This window comes from Leptonychotes weddellii, chromosome 3 (genome assembly GCF_054177405.1).
Source record: "Leptonychotes weddellii isolate Sample4059 chromosome 3, ASM5417740v2, whole genome shotgun sequence".
NCBI classification, from domain to species: Eukaryota; Metazoa; Chordata; class Mammalia; order Carnivora; family Phocidae; genus Leptonychotes; species Leptonychotes weddellii.
The window spans coordinates 168220674-168236842 of NC_138371.1; the positions used below are offsets into that span (position 1 = coordinate 168220674).

Sequence of the window (16169 nt, forward strand, 5' to 3'; positions counted from 1 at the left end):
GGGGGAAGGTGTTTTGGCTCCTGTGGGCATTGTTATATTTTTGTAAAGGCAGCTGGTCAAGAAAGATACAGGGTAAGGCAATCTGATGATGTCTGTTTTGAGGCAGGTGAAGGAGGGAAAATAAAGGAATTTATAGGAACCCACATTATTTTTTTTTTAAAGATTTTATTTATTTATTTGACAGAGAGAGACACAGCGAGAGAGGGAACACAAGCAGGGGGAGTGGGAGAGGGAGAAGCGGGCTTCCCGCTGAGCAGGGGGCCCGATGCGGGGCTCGATCCCAGGACCCTGGGATCCTGACCTGAGCCGAAGGCAGATGCTTAACGACTGAGCCACCCAGGCGCCCCATGGAACCCACATTATTATAGTGAAATGTTTTAGCATAATTCCTTTTCTTTTTTTTTTTAAAGATTTTATTTATTTATTTGAGAGAGAGAGAATGAGAGAGAGCACATGAGGGAGGGGAAGGTCAGAGGGAGAAGCAGACTCCCTGCCGAGCAGGAAGCCCGATGCGGGACTCGATCCAGGGACTCCAGGATCATGACCTGAGCCGAAGGCAGTCGCTTAACCAACTGAGCCACCCAGGCGCCCTCCTTTTATTTTCTTAATCCAACTTTTTTTTCTTCTCAGGTTGGGGGAAATTTGCATTGCATCATAGCATTCCAGAGACTTAATTGGCAGAGATTTGGCCTTTGGAACTTTCCATTTGGAACCATGAGACAAGAATCACAACCTCCAACACATGCCCAGGGAATTGCTAAATCGGAGAGTGAAGATAATATCTCCAAGAAGCATCATGGGCGCCTGGGCCGGTCTTTCAGTGCTAGTTTCCATCAGGACTTGGCATGGAAAAAGATGTCCAGTATCCATGAGAGAAGGAACAGTGGCTACCAGGGTTATAGTGATTATGACGGGAATGATTGACCATGCTGGGCACTGAACATCTTGTGTTACACACATGACTGGTCTATACAATACTGCATTAAGACAGTAGAAGTTTTATTAAGTCCACCCTAAATAGGAACAGATTTTGTGGTACAAGATACATATGGTACAACATAACCTTGTAGTTCTCCAGTAAATAAGCTTGTATATGATTATGATGGGTGATTTCAGATATATAAGCGGATAAGCACAGATTACTGTCCTTTTAAAGTTAAGAGTATGAAAACATTTCACAAGATCCAATAAATTGCATATAAGCAAATCAAACACAAATTCACTTAATAGCATCATGATTTGTAATACTTAAGCATGAAATTATTTCTTATGACTTAATCACCAGACATTTGCTGCAGATAGTTTTATTCCTAAACTCAAGATGTAAGGCACCATTTGCCCTTTTAAACACAATTGGGGCTGTTGATTTCTAGTTTCCTCTCATGGTTAAAGCTCATTTAAAATTATTTAGTGAATCTAGAATTCTTTTACTTGTAAGCAGTATCTGCCTGCCTCATTTGTTTCCTGACTAACTTTCTCAGGATCCTCAATAAAGAGGCAAAAGAGAAGACTCAAGAAACTCATCTTTTCTACTGGTGCATTGATTCAGGATATTGACTTTTTTGACTTGGTATCTTACTATCCAATGAACCTTGTTTTGGGATAGAATAAAAGAACAAGTGGGATCCAAAATTTCTACATCTGAGGTAATCTGTGAAATGAGATCTTCTGATACTTGATTAGCTTCTCAGCGTGGAGTCCTATGTTGTTAACAGCATTAAAGATGCATTAGGGAACTATCCATATTCCCAATTCTGAGCTGCTTTTTAAAATCTGTACAATTAGCTGTTTGAAGTGAGTGTTAAATAGTTCAGAAAGAGTGGATTTCATATATTTGAGCTCCTCTCTAGTTGATGTCAATTTTTCTTCTGCTTCCAACCTATGACTTGTTCTTTCTTTTCAGGGGCTGTTCCATGACTCAAATCAGTAACTTGATTATTACAAGGTGCTGAATATGTTGGTAACCACATTGCAATACACCTCAAGGAAAGGGTTCAGATTTTTATTTTTAAAATATTTTCATTTTCTTCTCTTTTGAATTTTATATCCATTTATCCATTCAGACACGCCTAGCCTACAGAGAGGGATATATATTATGAAATGGTCATTTTTCTGAAGAGAATATTTTGCGTGAAATGCAAAGGACTGAAAGAGATTTGTAGGTTGTTGATTTTGTTACTTCACACTGAAACTTTTAAGAAGTTTTCATCAAATAAAGTTTTGTTTTCTACTTTTAATAATGTGAATGTTTTGAACCTTTGTTTTAGGTAGGGAGTACCCTTGGAATTCTGTTTGAAGTATGTGACAATTGCGCCTAAGTAGTGTATTATAAGAAATTGTCTTGTATCAGACTTTTATAATCAATGAAACAATATACATTATGACTATAATTTTAGATTCCTATAAGACTTTATAATAGGAAATAGAAAATTTAGTTATATTAGCTTGAACCAAACGAAGTTGTCATTTTTGTAGGTCAAATATAGTTGAATATCAGCAATTTCATAGAGTTCAATGAAACATTTCAGAGAAGAGGTGGATAGGAAGAACGAAGAGGAAAGGAGACAAATGCAACATAAAGAATACAATGACACCTAAGGATGAGTTTATAGAGATTGCCTATTGGCCATAAATAATTTTTTTTAAGGTTTTATTTATTCATTTGAGAGAGAGATAGAGAGAGAGAGCATGAGCAGGGGGAGAGGGAGAAGCAGGTTCCCCGCCGAGCCAGGAGCCCAATGTGGGGCTCGATCCCAGGACCCTGGGATCACTACCTGAGCCGAAGGCAGATGCCCAGCCATCTGAGCCACCCAGGCGCCCGCCATAAACAATTTTTACAGAAGTCTTGATATATATGATTACTGAATAACTTGATATATAAGTTTGGTGGTTATTAAGAGCACACTGAGGTTTATAGAGACTAATTTTCCAAAAACTATGTGCAAATTACTGCACGCTTCTCTTTCAAGATTAGTAACATTCCTGTCATATTTGATTTCTTGGTCGACTCTTAAGAGTCTCTATAGAAGCACTGAAGGTTCAAATACTGGCTCTACTCGCTAGCTGTATTACCTTGGGCAAGTTAAGATTAATGTTTCTGTGCTTATTTCCTCATTGGTAAGGTGGAAATAATAGCATATATTTTATAAATTGTTTTGAAGAATAAATAAGTTAATGCATGTACAGTGTTTAGAACAGTGCTTTCCAGGCAGTGCTTGCTATTATTACTCCAAAAGATGTGTATTACTGTTCAGAATCTTGACAGCTCTTTAAGCAGCATCTAAAGGATGCTATAAATCCAACATACACCCTAATTACTGTTCCTTCAAAAGAATATTTTGTATTCAAGAAATGTTCTGGTCTTAAAAGCACTTTAATACTCAAAGGCCTACATTGGCTATTTGTTTTTACCCAGCTCGTAGGCATAACAAAATATTTAGATCAAATCCTGAAACTGTTCCTTTCCCCACTACCATGTTGGCCCATCATTAGGCCAGGCTGGTGCAGCAGCTAAAGCACATCCAAACTTGCCTTCTCCCCAACACACTCAAGGGGCTCAGGCAAGGTGCTCTAGGATCCATCAGTTCGTATATCAGCTTTTCCCATAGCATTTTCTCCCTCAGTCATTCGCTCAGCAAACTAATTTGAACACCATTACCCACTAGGTGTTTCATATTAAATTACTGATCTCAGAACAATCCCAAGAAGAAAGTCGCATCTTCATTTTTTTCAGACTCTCACTGGTGAAGAAACTTGCTTAGGATCATAGGGTGTCTTAGCCATAACAAAATACCACAGACTGGGGGGCTTAAAAAACAGAAATTTATTTTCTCACAGTTCTGGAAGCTGGAAGTCTGGGGCTGTTGACAGGTTTGGTTTTTCCTGAGCCTTTCTCCTTGGCTTATAGATGGCCACCTTCTAGCTATGTCCTCTCGGGGTCTTTCCTCTGTGCACACATCCCTGGGGTCTCTCTGTGTGCCCACATTTCCTCTTATAAGGACAACAGTCAGTTTGGGTTAGGTTCACCCTCACAGCCTCATTTTAACTTAATCACCTTTAAAAGGCCCTATCTCCAAATACAGTCGCATTCTGAGGTGGTGGGGTTTAGGGCTTTAACGTAAATGTTAGAGCTGAACACAACTGAACCCACTAACAAAGCGTTATTATGTGGCTCAGACAGGATTTGGACCAAAGGCTGCCTGACTTGAGAGGAAATTCTTTCAGGATGGTGCAAGATACACCTGACAGCTTTAGACTAGAGGCTGAAAGAGGTCATTTGGGCAATACTTACGAAATACCTGCTAAATGTCTGGAGTGTGTGGGAGGGGAGGAAAAAATTGAATAGGCAATTATATTAATCTCTGTAAAATACAACCAGGCACTCTTTCTGGGAATTACTCCACAGATGGAGGAAATGCAAAAAAAGCACTCTGTGCAATGGTTTTGCTAAAAATTACTTTTTGATAGTTCTGTCATCAAGGGTTCCTTTAACAAAATCACCTCATTTAAATCAACCTTTCCACTGAGCTTGAATTTCGTTTCAATACTTTAAATTAGAACCAGTATGTATGATAAAGGCTATCGTTTATTGAATAGCAATGGTAAGTAGTCTATATACATCACCTCTGATCCTAGCTAAAACACTCTGCAAAAGGGCGCCTGGGTGGCTCAGTTGGTTAAGCGTCTGCCTTCGGCTCAGGTCATGATCCCGGAGTCCTGGGATCGAGCCCCACATCCGGCTCCCTGCTCCGCAGGAAGCCTGCTTCTCTCTCTGACCCTCTCCCCTGCTTCTCTCTCTCTCTCAAATAAATAAATAAATAAAATCTTAAAAAAAAACCCAAAAACAGTCTGCAAAGATTGGTTTTATGCCCAGTTTGCAGAGGAAGAAACAAGTTCGGAACAAACGTTACTTGAACAACGCTGAACACTAAGGCGTGGTGGTGTGTTGGGGATCTGACTCTGGGCCTGCGGATTCTAGTGCGCTTCTCCAAGAGCTACTCGTGATAATTAAGTTTCTCGTCATTTCTGGCCTACAAGCCCTGGAATCCTAAATTAGACGCCAGAGAAAACCAAACGTAATTTCAAGGGTTAAGGCTTTTAAAAGGTGCTTAACTTAAAATGATGGCCTATTATTATCTAGCTACTGCGAGTTATCAGACAAAACGCTTATTAATTTAAAAACACCAGCAAAGCATCCATCCACCTTCCTATTGTCGCCTCTCGTATAAAACAATACTTGGTATTGAGAGTGCACAAGTAGCGGCTGGTGGGCAGAAACTGATACGCAGAAGAGACGTAGAAAACTGTCACCTCAACAAGTAGATACTCTGCGAAGAGTTGTAGCGTCTGGCGGCGACTGAATGCCAACGTGGAGAAGGCACGGGAAGAACACGAACGCAGGGACTGAAACGCCCTTTCGCTTCGGGAATGAAAAGGCGCAGCAAATATACGTAGTACCGTGAGGCGGGACTTCCGCCTTGAGCATCGCATTAGACGGAAGCCGAGAGGCCCCATTTCGCGTGGGTTTACGCACTAAAGAAGACAGGTTGTGTCGGGGGACCACCTTCTGGCTGTTTATCTCGCCTGCGCTGTGCTCTCGCCCTGCTCTTCCGTTAAGAGTGCTTACATTTGGGCCAAACCTTGGGTGAGAGGAGGACCTGCTCCTTCCCGACGCCGGCCATTCTCTGGTCCTGCCTTTCTTCCGTGAGGCAGTGTCAGCCGCCAGGAAGTACCGTTCTCGCCCGTGCAGGTGTTCCCTGGAAAACCGCATGCTCTGAATTATTTTCCATCTTCCCTGGGTGCGAGCAAGGGGAGCTCTGCCCGGGCTCCGGCGGTGGTGCAGGGCTGTGGTAGAATTGGAATAGAAGGCCTCCCGCGAGCCCGCCCCCGACTCTCGTGGGGGCCTCATGGGGGTCCACGGGCTCTGGAAGCTGCTGGAGTGCTCCGGGCGGCAGGTCAGCCCGGAGACGCTGGAAGGGAAGATCCTCGCCGTGGGTATCCTTAACGTGTTCTTGGGCGCAGGGATTCGCGCAGGGTTTTACTCACTCCGGCCTTCGCTCTGAGCGCGGAAGGGTGTTGGTAGGATGACAGTCCCTCTCAGGGTAGCGATAGCATCTCCTTCACGACGTTTTCTTTCTCTGAGTGTCCGCTTGTCCCCGCTTTGCAGTCCCGCCACGTTGGATTGGAGTCGTCAGGTTTTATCACTTAGGGGCAGTGTTTTACTTCTCTCATCTGGAGAGTGGAGGTGATAATAGTATGTATCTGCACACGGGGTTGGTATAAGGAATAAAGGAGTTATATAAGTAAAAGGAGCTTGTAAAGCCTAAAAATATTATCCCTGCTGGGAGGTCAGCATGGAGAAAATGAAGTGGACTTCCCACCCGTAGTTTATCTGCTGTCCTGAGTCCTGCTCCACTCAGGTTTGTTAGGATAGTGTGGACAGGTGTTTGACCTTTTTTCTTTTTTAAAAGTAACTTTCATTATTTTTTATTATGAGTTTTGGAATAGGAAACTGATGTGGTACAACACTGGAAAGGTATCTAAAGGTACACAGTGTTTGGTTTTGTTTCCTCCCAGCCTCTATGATGGACTTTTAAAGGACTGCCGTTTGTGTATATGTTGGCTGGTTTGGTGTTTCTGTAACTAAATGTTTTTCTTCTTTATCAAAACATATGAATACTGTTTCTGAAATTTTGGTCTTTTTATTCGTTAAGCATCCTCCTCCTCCTCCTCCTCTTTGAGTGGCTATTCTGTTCTGGAAGCTGGTGGTACCTTACGCCAATTCCCTATGTGGGAACCTGTGAGCCTAGGAGTTCATAAGCGAGGTGGAGAAGAGAGTCATGTAAATAATTGCTGTCGGTGGTAAATGCAGTTTAAGAATTGGTGGGAATTATGCGGAAGGAGCCACTGAGAGAGGAGCCATTATTTACTATGGAGACAACTTATACATAATGGGACACTGGTAATTTTTCAAATAAAGTTAAGAAGATGATATTTTCTTCAGTGTGAATAATCTTGAAATACATCCGTAATGAGTTTTGCTTGCTTAAACGTTTTTATGCAGGATACCTTGTGTAGGGGAGAGCGCGCGCGCGCGTGTGTGTTATTGCTGCCCTCTAGTGGTTCGTCGAATCACTGCTTTCTGAAGATTTTCTTCCTAGAACTGTATGTGAAGGAAAGCACAGTTTTCAGTAACAGGAACCCTTCAAACTTCAGCAAAGACTTAGGTATTGTGTGTTGTAGCCCCTATGAAGAATTAATAACTTGTAAAATCATTAAGATGACGCATGAAGTTCAGCATTCTAATTTTTTAGGAAGTTGCCCAAAGTAAGGAGGTTAAAGCATTTAATTTAGAATTTAGATTATCTATTTTTAGATGACTCAGGAGCTCTGTTGGGACATGAAGTAATTTTCATGAGGTTATTTTTTCTGAAGGAACAAATCATGTAAAGAGGACTGTCAAAGATCTTCCAGTTATAATTACAATCTCATATGTATATGTGTATAAATATATATGTAAAAATATTTGATTGCTGTTTTATAATTGATTTTGCTTTGTTTCATTTTCATGGGAATTCAAATTCAAATATCTGACCTATATTCCATTTTTTGTCTTATTTGTTAAGAAATTATCCATGACATTCTAGGTTCATAATTTACTCTTGGACCCCTAAAATATATTTTTTTAACCATCTATAGGTGAGTGCCTTGTTTATTTATACAATCTAAATGTATCCAAAAACAGTTTAACTTTAATCTCTTATGGGCCTTAACATTTGTGAAATGCATTTAAGTCTATTAGCAAAATATTACACTTTTTTTAGATTTAGATTATGCATACTAACGGATATTAAATTGTAAGTCACCTAACAATAGAACTAAAGTAATTTATCTTTCATTTCAAAATGTTATTGATCCTTTGGGTCTTATCTATAAAATGATCTGGCTTTGCTGTGGATTTAACTTTTTTTCAGCCCTGGGACAAATTTAATGTTCCCTTTTTTTTTTTTATAAACTTACTGAAATTAGACAAGTCAAATTATGCACATATTTTCAGAATGCCTAGTTTTATGTATATTTTAAAAAATAATTTCAAGCTGGAACTTTTAACCCTAGTTGAGACTACCTATGATTAATAATAATAAAGACCCATCATAGTTTCTAGGATTTAGAATTTTAAGCATATGTATGTTAGTAATCTATGTTTTAAAAGCTTTATATACAGTTCGAAAGGATAGCAGAAGTTGAGAGCCACTGATCTGAAATTAGATTTTCTCATTGATTATAACATTTAAAGTAATGGTTTAAGTGGAAACTTAATCCTGAGAACAGTGTAGCAACCAGAAAAAAGCCAAGCAGAAATGTTTATCCACTATAGTACAGAGCTAAGTCCTTTAGGAAACTAGTTTTTTTTTTTTTTGAAACTAGTTTTAAGACTAGTTATAATAGCCCTAGTAAAAGGTGAGACAGTGAGAAGTGGTAGGATAAAGGATCTACCCTGGAAGTAGGATTTGGTGTTGACTTAGCTCTGCACTGACCCCCAGTCTTGTCCTTTTACTCTGCTCTATTTACTTTTTTGTATTACATAACTATATGTAATACAGTATATCTATAATATATAGTTGTATTATATATCTGTTATTTCATTTTTTTTTCTTTTTTATTGTCCATATTCCCCATTAGAGTGCAAGTTTCTTGGAGGTAGACACCCTATCTGTTTTGTTCAGGGCTGTGTTGTTTGCTGCCTATCCCAAGACCTTGGGATCTTGGATATGCTGGCACAGAGTGGCACTCAAATATTGGAATGAATATAATAATAGCTTGCTTTCCACTAGTTATTTTGTTAGTGTTTATTGAGTTAATTATTGATGGGCCCAATTTGTTTTATGGTTATAAATTAGGTAATGTATGTTCATTTAAATACTTAACTGTTCAGCTCATTAATAGCAAGTATTTGTTGCCTCCTATATGCCCTGTGAAAGGGAGAGCAGTGCACGGAAGTGTGGTCTAGACAAGGCATGGAGCTCATGGTTTGGTGTTTCCCTCCATTAGATTGTAAACTCCGCAAGGGCAAACCCTTTGTTTTGTTCAGGCCTGTATCTCCAGTGGGATTTCTGCCACATAAGCAGCGTACATTTTTGAATAGGAACGTATGAGTGGAGGTCTTTATCTGGGCTGAGGAAGTGACCCATAGACTGAGACTTATGAGTCAGAAAACTAAGCTAAGAGAGGGAGAAACTCAGGCAGAGGAAGGAGCATGTGATAAGACCCTGGAGGCAGGAAGGGTCTACCTTCAAGATAGATTAAAAGATGGAATTGATAGAATCTGGTAGTGTTTGGATGAGGGGAGCGTAGGGGATGGCATTGAGCCTTCTGGCTTCGGTGACTGGGGTAACATTCACTGCAATGGGGGCATAAGCAGCCTGGTAGAAAAGACATGGGGAAGAGGACAAGCCGTAAGAGACTCTTAACTCCAGGGAACAAAGTGAGGGTTGCTGGAGGAGAGAGGGGTGGGGGGATTGGGTAACTGGGTGATGGGCATTGAGGAGGGCACGTGATGTAATGAGCACTGGGTGTTATATGCAACTGATGAATCACTACATCCAACCCTGAAACTGATAATACACTGTATCTTGACTAAATTGAATTTAAATAAAAAAATAAGAAAAGATCTGGAGTTCAGTTTTGATCATGTCAAGTTGGGAATGTCTGCAAGGCCATCTAGTCTGGGGCCCTGGGGCAGCCTGCACCCACGAAGGGGGTGTGGTGTGGGGGTGCTAAGGTAGCCTGGGGAGCCAGGACAGCAGGGGGAGGGGAGGGGCCTGCGGGAGAGCTCTGCTGAAGTCGTGCTTGAGTGGCGAGTTAGAGGAGCTGGGGAAGAGGCTGAGAGCAGGAAAATCAGCGGTGCCACGTCCCTCTGTCTTATGGACAAATAGGAAATAATTTGGTAAGCAGTTTTTACAAAAGTTAAACATAAAACTCCAAGAAAACATTAATTACTTAAAATTACAGAAGAGGTAACTATTGTTAATATTTTGGCATTTGAACTTCTAGTTTTTTGTATTTAACATATCACATGTTATAAAATGTAATTATGCATTCCATAGTTTTGTAACCTGTTTTGTGTCCTTTAATATTTTGTGCCTGTCTTTCTTATCACTATAGATGCTTCTGTAGCTTCCTTTTTTGAGGGCTGTTTGATATTCCAACAATTCGGTATATAACAATTTAGTTTAAGTAAAGACCTGTTGGAAAACTTTTACATTGTTTAACATATTTTCTTTCTTTTTTTTTTTTTTTTTTAAAGATTTCAGTCATCTATTTGACAAAGAGAGACATAGCGAGAGAGGGAACACAAGCAGGGGGAGTGGGAGAGGGAGAAGCAGGCTTCCTGCTGAGCAGGAAGCCCGATGTGGGGCTCGATCCCAGGACCCTGGGATCACGACCTGAGCCGAAGGCAGACGCTTAACAACTGAGCCACCCAGGAGCCCTGTTTATCATATTTTCATCACTGCAGACATTCTTAGAAGTAACTCTTACTGTAAATCTATGATGATTTTCTGAGAATAAGTGTCTGGAGATAGAAGTAGTAAAATAGAATGCCAGTTTTTACATTTTTTGCTATGAATTGCCAAATTATTTTCCACAAGAGTTGTGCTAATTTATTAAAATTCTATAGAGAGTATTAGTTTTTTTAAAGAAGCAAGTGTTTGCAATTAGATTTTTTAAAGGACACATCTGTCGATGTAACGTTTTAAAATTCAGTCTGCGAACAGTAGTAACAAGGGTTCAAATAAAGTTAATGGATTTTAGGCAGATTCCATCAGGGCTAAACATTTTTCAGTTTCACATGAACTGTGATGAGGGCTTAATTTTAGTGTCTAGATGATATCAGTTATTGGGAAATTGAAATTGTGGGGATGAGGGAAGAAATTCCAAAACACTTTCCTTTAACAATTCCTCCAGATATCAGTATTTGGTTAAACCAGGCACTGAGAGGAGTCCGGGATCGCCATGGGAACTCAATAGAAAATGCTCATCTTCTCACTTTGTTTCATCGGCTCTGCAAACTCTTATTTTTTCGAATTCGTCCTATTTTTGTGTTTGATGGGGATGCTCCACTATTGAAGAAACAAACTTTGGTAAGAGTCATCTTTTTTTTTTTCTTCTTGAATTATTAGAAAGGAAGAAAAGTTCATGTAGAATTTTGATTTTCTCTTTAGAATTTTGGAAGCCAAGACTTATTTTGACATATATCCCACTTAATTTCAACTTTTTTTTTAGTTTATCTTGAACAGTCAACACTTTTTCCTTTAAAAAAGGATTATTTGTGAGACTATGTCCTGGGTGCCATGATAAAATTCAACTTTTAATAGAACTACTAAAATTCTCTCTCTCAAATAAATAAAATCTTAAAAAAAAGGGGAGGGCATCTGGGTGGCTCAGTCAGTTAGGTTCAGGTTATGATCCCAGGATTCTGGGATTGAGCCCCAAGTAGGGCTCCCCATGCTCGCTCTCTCAAATAAATAAATCTTAAAAAAAAAAAAAAAACTACTAAAATTCTTATAATTGAGAGTTTTCCTTTTAGAGTATCTTCTTAGGTGTCCCATGTGTGTTTTAGCTATGCTGCTGAGCATGATAGAGAGCCTGTTGGGGAAAATGCCTCCCTGAATCTGAGATCAGAGTAATTGGAGTAAAGAGTAATTGGATTTTATGTGGTGCCAGGTGTGACTGAGGTGGATTATTGAGGAAGGAAATTGGCCAGGATATGAAAGAATGACATTGAGTTTCTTTATTCTGAAGGTAGTTTAAAACAATGTTGGAACAAAGTTGTGAACTTTGGAGTAATTGTATTAACCCCCAGCACCCCCCCCCGAATGACAGCACCCATTTGGACATAGGACTTTTATGTGCTGAAAATGCCAGCTCATCACTTCATGCTCACACCAGACAGACATTGTCTAATTAAGTGAGGATGTAGGATAAAAGTAAGGATCGGTAAATGCTTGGGGACATTTATTCCCTTAGGAAAAGGTCTAGACTTGCATGTTGCAGTTTTAAATTATCCAAGGCACATTCTATCAGGTACACCTTGGAAGGATTAGACAGGAAAAAAGAACTCCAGAATTTATTTATCTACTAGTAAATAACATCTCCCCAATTCCCCAGCCCCATGGTAAAGGTGTTAGTTAACACTACTCTAGTAATCATTTTGTAATATATAAACGTACCAAATCAACACGTTGTACACCTTAAACTTCCACAGTGTTATAGGTCAGTTATATCTTAATTAAAAAAGGAAAAGAATGTTTTGGTATTTCCTCCTTATATTCCACCATAAGCATGCAGAGTATTCCATTTTTTCCTACATGGACATTTTTTTACAAGATAACTTCTATACATTTTAGGATTTCTTATGATATAAACTTGAATGTTGAGGGACAGAGTGGCATGTAAGTAACATATTTTTAATTTTATTTTATGTTTTTTGAGAGGGAGCTAGAGAAAGAGCAGGGGAGGGGCAGAGGCAGAGGGAAAGAGAATCTCAAGCCCTAAGCATGGAGCTCGACATAGGGCTTGATCCCATGACCCATGAGATCATGACCTGAGCTGAAGTCCAGAGTCAGACGCTTAACCGACTGAGCCACCCAGGTGTCCCAAGTAATGTATTTTTATAGAGACCAATGCCAGAAATTGGTTTGGCGTAATAGTGACATTTTAAAGAATACATTAATATAATCCCTTTTGAGAAATGTTTACTTAATTATATATTATTAAGTTGTATGCTTCTTGGGGACATTAAGGGCCATTTAAAAGAAACTGAAAGTAAATTAATAGTTTGCCAAATACTGTATCCTAGCCAGTCCATTTAGTAGTAGGTAGATGGATACTCAGTGTTCTTTATGTAGCAGAAACCTGAATATACCCACTGATACGACAGTTTGGAGGAAATACTAAAGCAGTCATAATCTGAAACTCAGACAAACCAAATTCTATGGAAAAAAGTCACAGAAATGTTTTTAATATACTCATACCCTGAAACAGAATCCTATGTCCTTTGTTTTCACAGGCTAAGAGAAGGCACAGAAAGGATTTGGCAACCACTGATTCCAGAAAAACTACAGAGAAGCTTTTGAAAACATTTTTGAAAAGACAAGCTATCAAAACTGCCTTAAAAAGCAAAAGGCAAGAGGCAAATTACATTAATTTTAAAGACTAAAGGCTTTTAACTTTCCCCTTGAATTCCTCTGGTTCCCTTTCCTTGATTTTAACTTGGCAGATCACAGACGGTGAAATCAGAGGGATAAGTGGGCCCATTTGACCCAGTAATTGGAAGTTGTGAAAATTCTCTGTTAAGTGAGAGTCAGCTTGGATACGGAGAGAGAAGAGCCATAGTGTTGTGTTGCCCGCAACGCAACACTATGTACTTCCGTAAGGCGCGTCTGCGCGCCTGCAGCTGAGGCTGTGGCCGGGGTGCCGGGAGCCGCAGTGAGCTTCCCCTTTCTCTCGAGGCCACGCTTGCTTCCTACAGCAGCGGCCTGGGCAGTCTGGGCAGCAGGGAGAAACCTGTTCCAGCCCCGTGGTTTTCCCCTTCTCACCCCCTCAGCAGGGCTTGTGTAATCAGCGGGGGGTCTTCCTGACTCAGTGTCCTATTTCCTGTCACCTCTGCCTACGTCTGTGTGTGCTTTTCAGAGATGAAGCACTGCCCAGTCTTACTCAAGTTCAAAGAGAAGATGACATCTATGTTTTGCCACCTTTACAGAAAGAAGAAAAAAACAGGTAAATGGTCAACTATTTAAAAATAGTAATTGTCTATGTATTCAGACAGATACAGACCTTTGTGTTTTTATCTACATGATAAGGCATGTGGGAATTAATGCATCTGCAAATGCATTCTTGACACCTTTTAGAATATTTTTCAAAGACTGAATTTTTTAGTGACTAACTTGCCTTGTGTTTTGGTAGTTTGTGCTGGTTTGTCTCTTCATTCTGCAGATCGTGTGTTAGCACTGTTCGTGTGTAGTTCCTGAAGATGTGGATTTTCATGTTTCCTACCCTTTGCTTTTACGTACTATCTCTACCTGTTTCTCAGCCTGTGTCTTCGGACTCTCAGCACCACGCCAAGAGACCACACACAACGTCCTCCTTGCTAAATCCAGTAGAAGCTCTGCAGGTGTCAGCCCACTGTACTGTTTAGCTGCACGTGACTCGGCACCTTTGCTATCCTGCTATCTGGGAACCTCTCTGGCCACTCTTTCTCAGGCTCCTCTGTGGACTCTTCTCTGGCTCTCTGTTCACTGTCAGCTGCTTCTGTGGCTGAAGTGCAGGCAGAGGGCCTGGCAGTGTGTCTCTGCCCCCACCTGCCTGCATTCCTTTCCCGGAGTCTTCTGAGACACCAAGTGGCTTTTGAATCAGGCCAGTTCTGTTTCTCTTCATCGCTGCCACCATCAAGTACCATAAAGGCTTCCACACTTCTTTCTCTGTCTTTGTCTTTGATCTTCCCTTTTGCTGGAACCCCTACCAGTCAAATTCAATCTCTGCTTTGTGGTGTAGAATCTGTTAAAACCCAAACCTGATAATGTTATTTTGGAGCCTGAAACAGTTCCTAGCTTCTCATTTCTTTAGGATAAAACTTCAGCCTCTTAATCACATGCTTCCCCAACCTCACCAGGCCCTCTTTATACCGTCTCCAGGCAGGCTTTCTTTCCCTTGTTTCCAGATGTTTATAGAACGTAGTGTTTCTGCCTGGAACACTTGTTTCCATGAACGTTCTGCAGACCCTACAACTAGACCCCTCTCTTATTTGTGGCTAAGTCCAAGCAGTGCAGTTGCCAGAGATTCCAGGAAACTTTAGGGACCACCCACCCCCCCAGTTGGAGAGAGGTGACTTCCCTTATTGCACCTTTAGCAACCTGCTCCTCCCTTGTGATGGACATCATCAGATCATACTGTAATTGCTCCCTGGCATGTGTCCCCTCCCGACTGTGGGAACAATGACGGTGAGTTTCGTGCCAACCTATTCACCATCGTAGCCCCTAGAACTAGTGGCCCCTTGCCTCCAGAGGTATTTTTATAAGTTGTCATTAAATCATAGATACTGTAAATGTATGCTTGACTTTCAGTTCAGAAGAAGAAGACGAAAGAGAATGGCAAGAAAGAATGAGTCAAAAACAAGCATTACAGGTACTTACGTAATTTGTGAATTCGGAATATATTCTGTTATTTGAAATGAATGACATGAAAATGAATAATGAGGTCTTATGAATTTATGGAAGTTCCTGATAAAAATAGACACATGCCTTCTTCATTGTGTGTGTGTGTGTATTCGTGTGTGCGTGTGTACGTATGTACAAACACACAGGCAGCTGTGCACATTTGTATGGCATTTATCATCATGCATGTCTGGGTATCCAAAATAGGCCATCTTTCTTTTACAACCAATCAACTAAACAGTAAATGGGTATAAATAGTAATACGTACTTCTATAAAAATATAGAAAACGTACCACCCATAAATAACTTCAAGTAACATTTTGATATATATTAGCCCATTCTCCTGCCCCTCTCCTTATGGTTGAATGTCCGTGTGCGTATTTGGGTATGTGTGTGCATGTCAGGTGTACATGTGTGCATATATATGTAAATGTATGTCTGTGCTGATGTTCCAGTTCTCCATTGCTGTGTAACTTGGAGGCGTGAATTCGGTTGTTTGTTATCATCTTCTTGCTGTTCTGGGGGTTGCTGAGCTCAGTGAGGCAGTCCTGTCTGCACGGCTTCCGTGTAAATGCAGGCTGACCATAGCTGGGGCTGGAGTCCCCTCCAAGGCTTCCTTACTCACATGTCTGGTGGTTGACACTGACTGTCAGTCAGGACACCTGCCTGTGGCTCCTCCGTGTGGCCTGGGCTCGCTCACAGCATGGCCCTGTGTTTCAGGGGCAGGCATCCTGAGAGCAGATGCCTGCCGGGACCTGTGGCCTTTTCTCGTCAGCTTTGGACATAGCGCGGCCTCCCTTGCTACGCATTCTGTCTGTGAGAAGCTGGTCAGTGAGGCCAGCCCTTAGTTAAGGGGCGGGAATTAGATGAAAAGAGGTGTCAGAGAACCTGTGGTCATGTTTTAAAACCACCACCACAGTTATTTTAATGAATGACATTTTTACAAATTGAGGTTGT

General features: G+C 40.7%; 2 protein-coding genes across 3 annotated transcripts in view; both read left to right on the forward strand.

Annotated features, from left to right (window-relative positions):
- Positions 1-2240, forward strand: part of BIVM (basic, immunoglobulin-like variable motif containing) — a 30873-nt gene extending 28633 nt beyond the window's left edge. Inside the window, exon 8 of the mRNA XM_081815514.1 lies at positions 583-2240. Coding sequence (XP_081671640.1) covers positions 583-924 — 342 coding nt within the window. The 3' untranslated portion in view covers positions 925-2240. The remainder of the gene's footprint in view (positions 1-582) is intronic.
- A 3243-nt stretch (positions 2241-5483) lies between these two features.
- Positions 5484-16169, forward strand: part of ERCC5 (ERCC excision repair 5, endonuclease) — a 31639-nt gene continuing 20953 nt past the window's right edge. For both annotated transcript variants that reach the window (XM_081815188.1, XM_081815189.1), the window contains exons 1-5: positions 5484-5994; positions 10966-11141; positions 13070-13185; positions 13693-13779; positions 15123-15183. In XM_081815188.1, the coding sequence (XP_081671314.1) occupies positions 5907-5994; positions 10966-11141; positions 13070-13185; positions 13693-13779; positions 15123-15183 (528 nt within the window). In that variant the 5' untranslated portion in view covers positions 5484-5906. The remainder of the gene's footprint in view (positions 5995-10965; positions 11142-13069; positions 13186-13692; positions 13780-15122; positions 15184-16169) is intronic.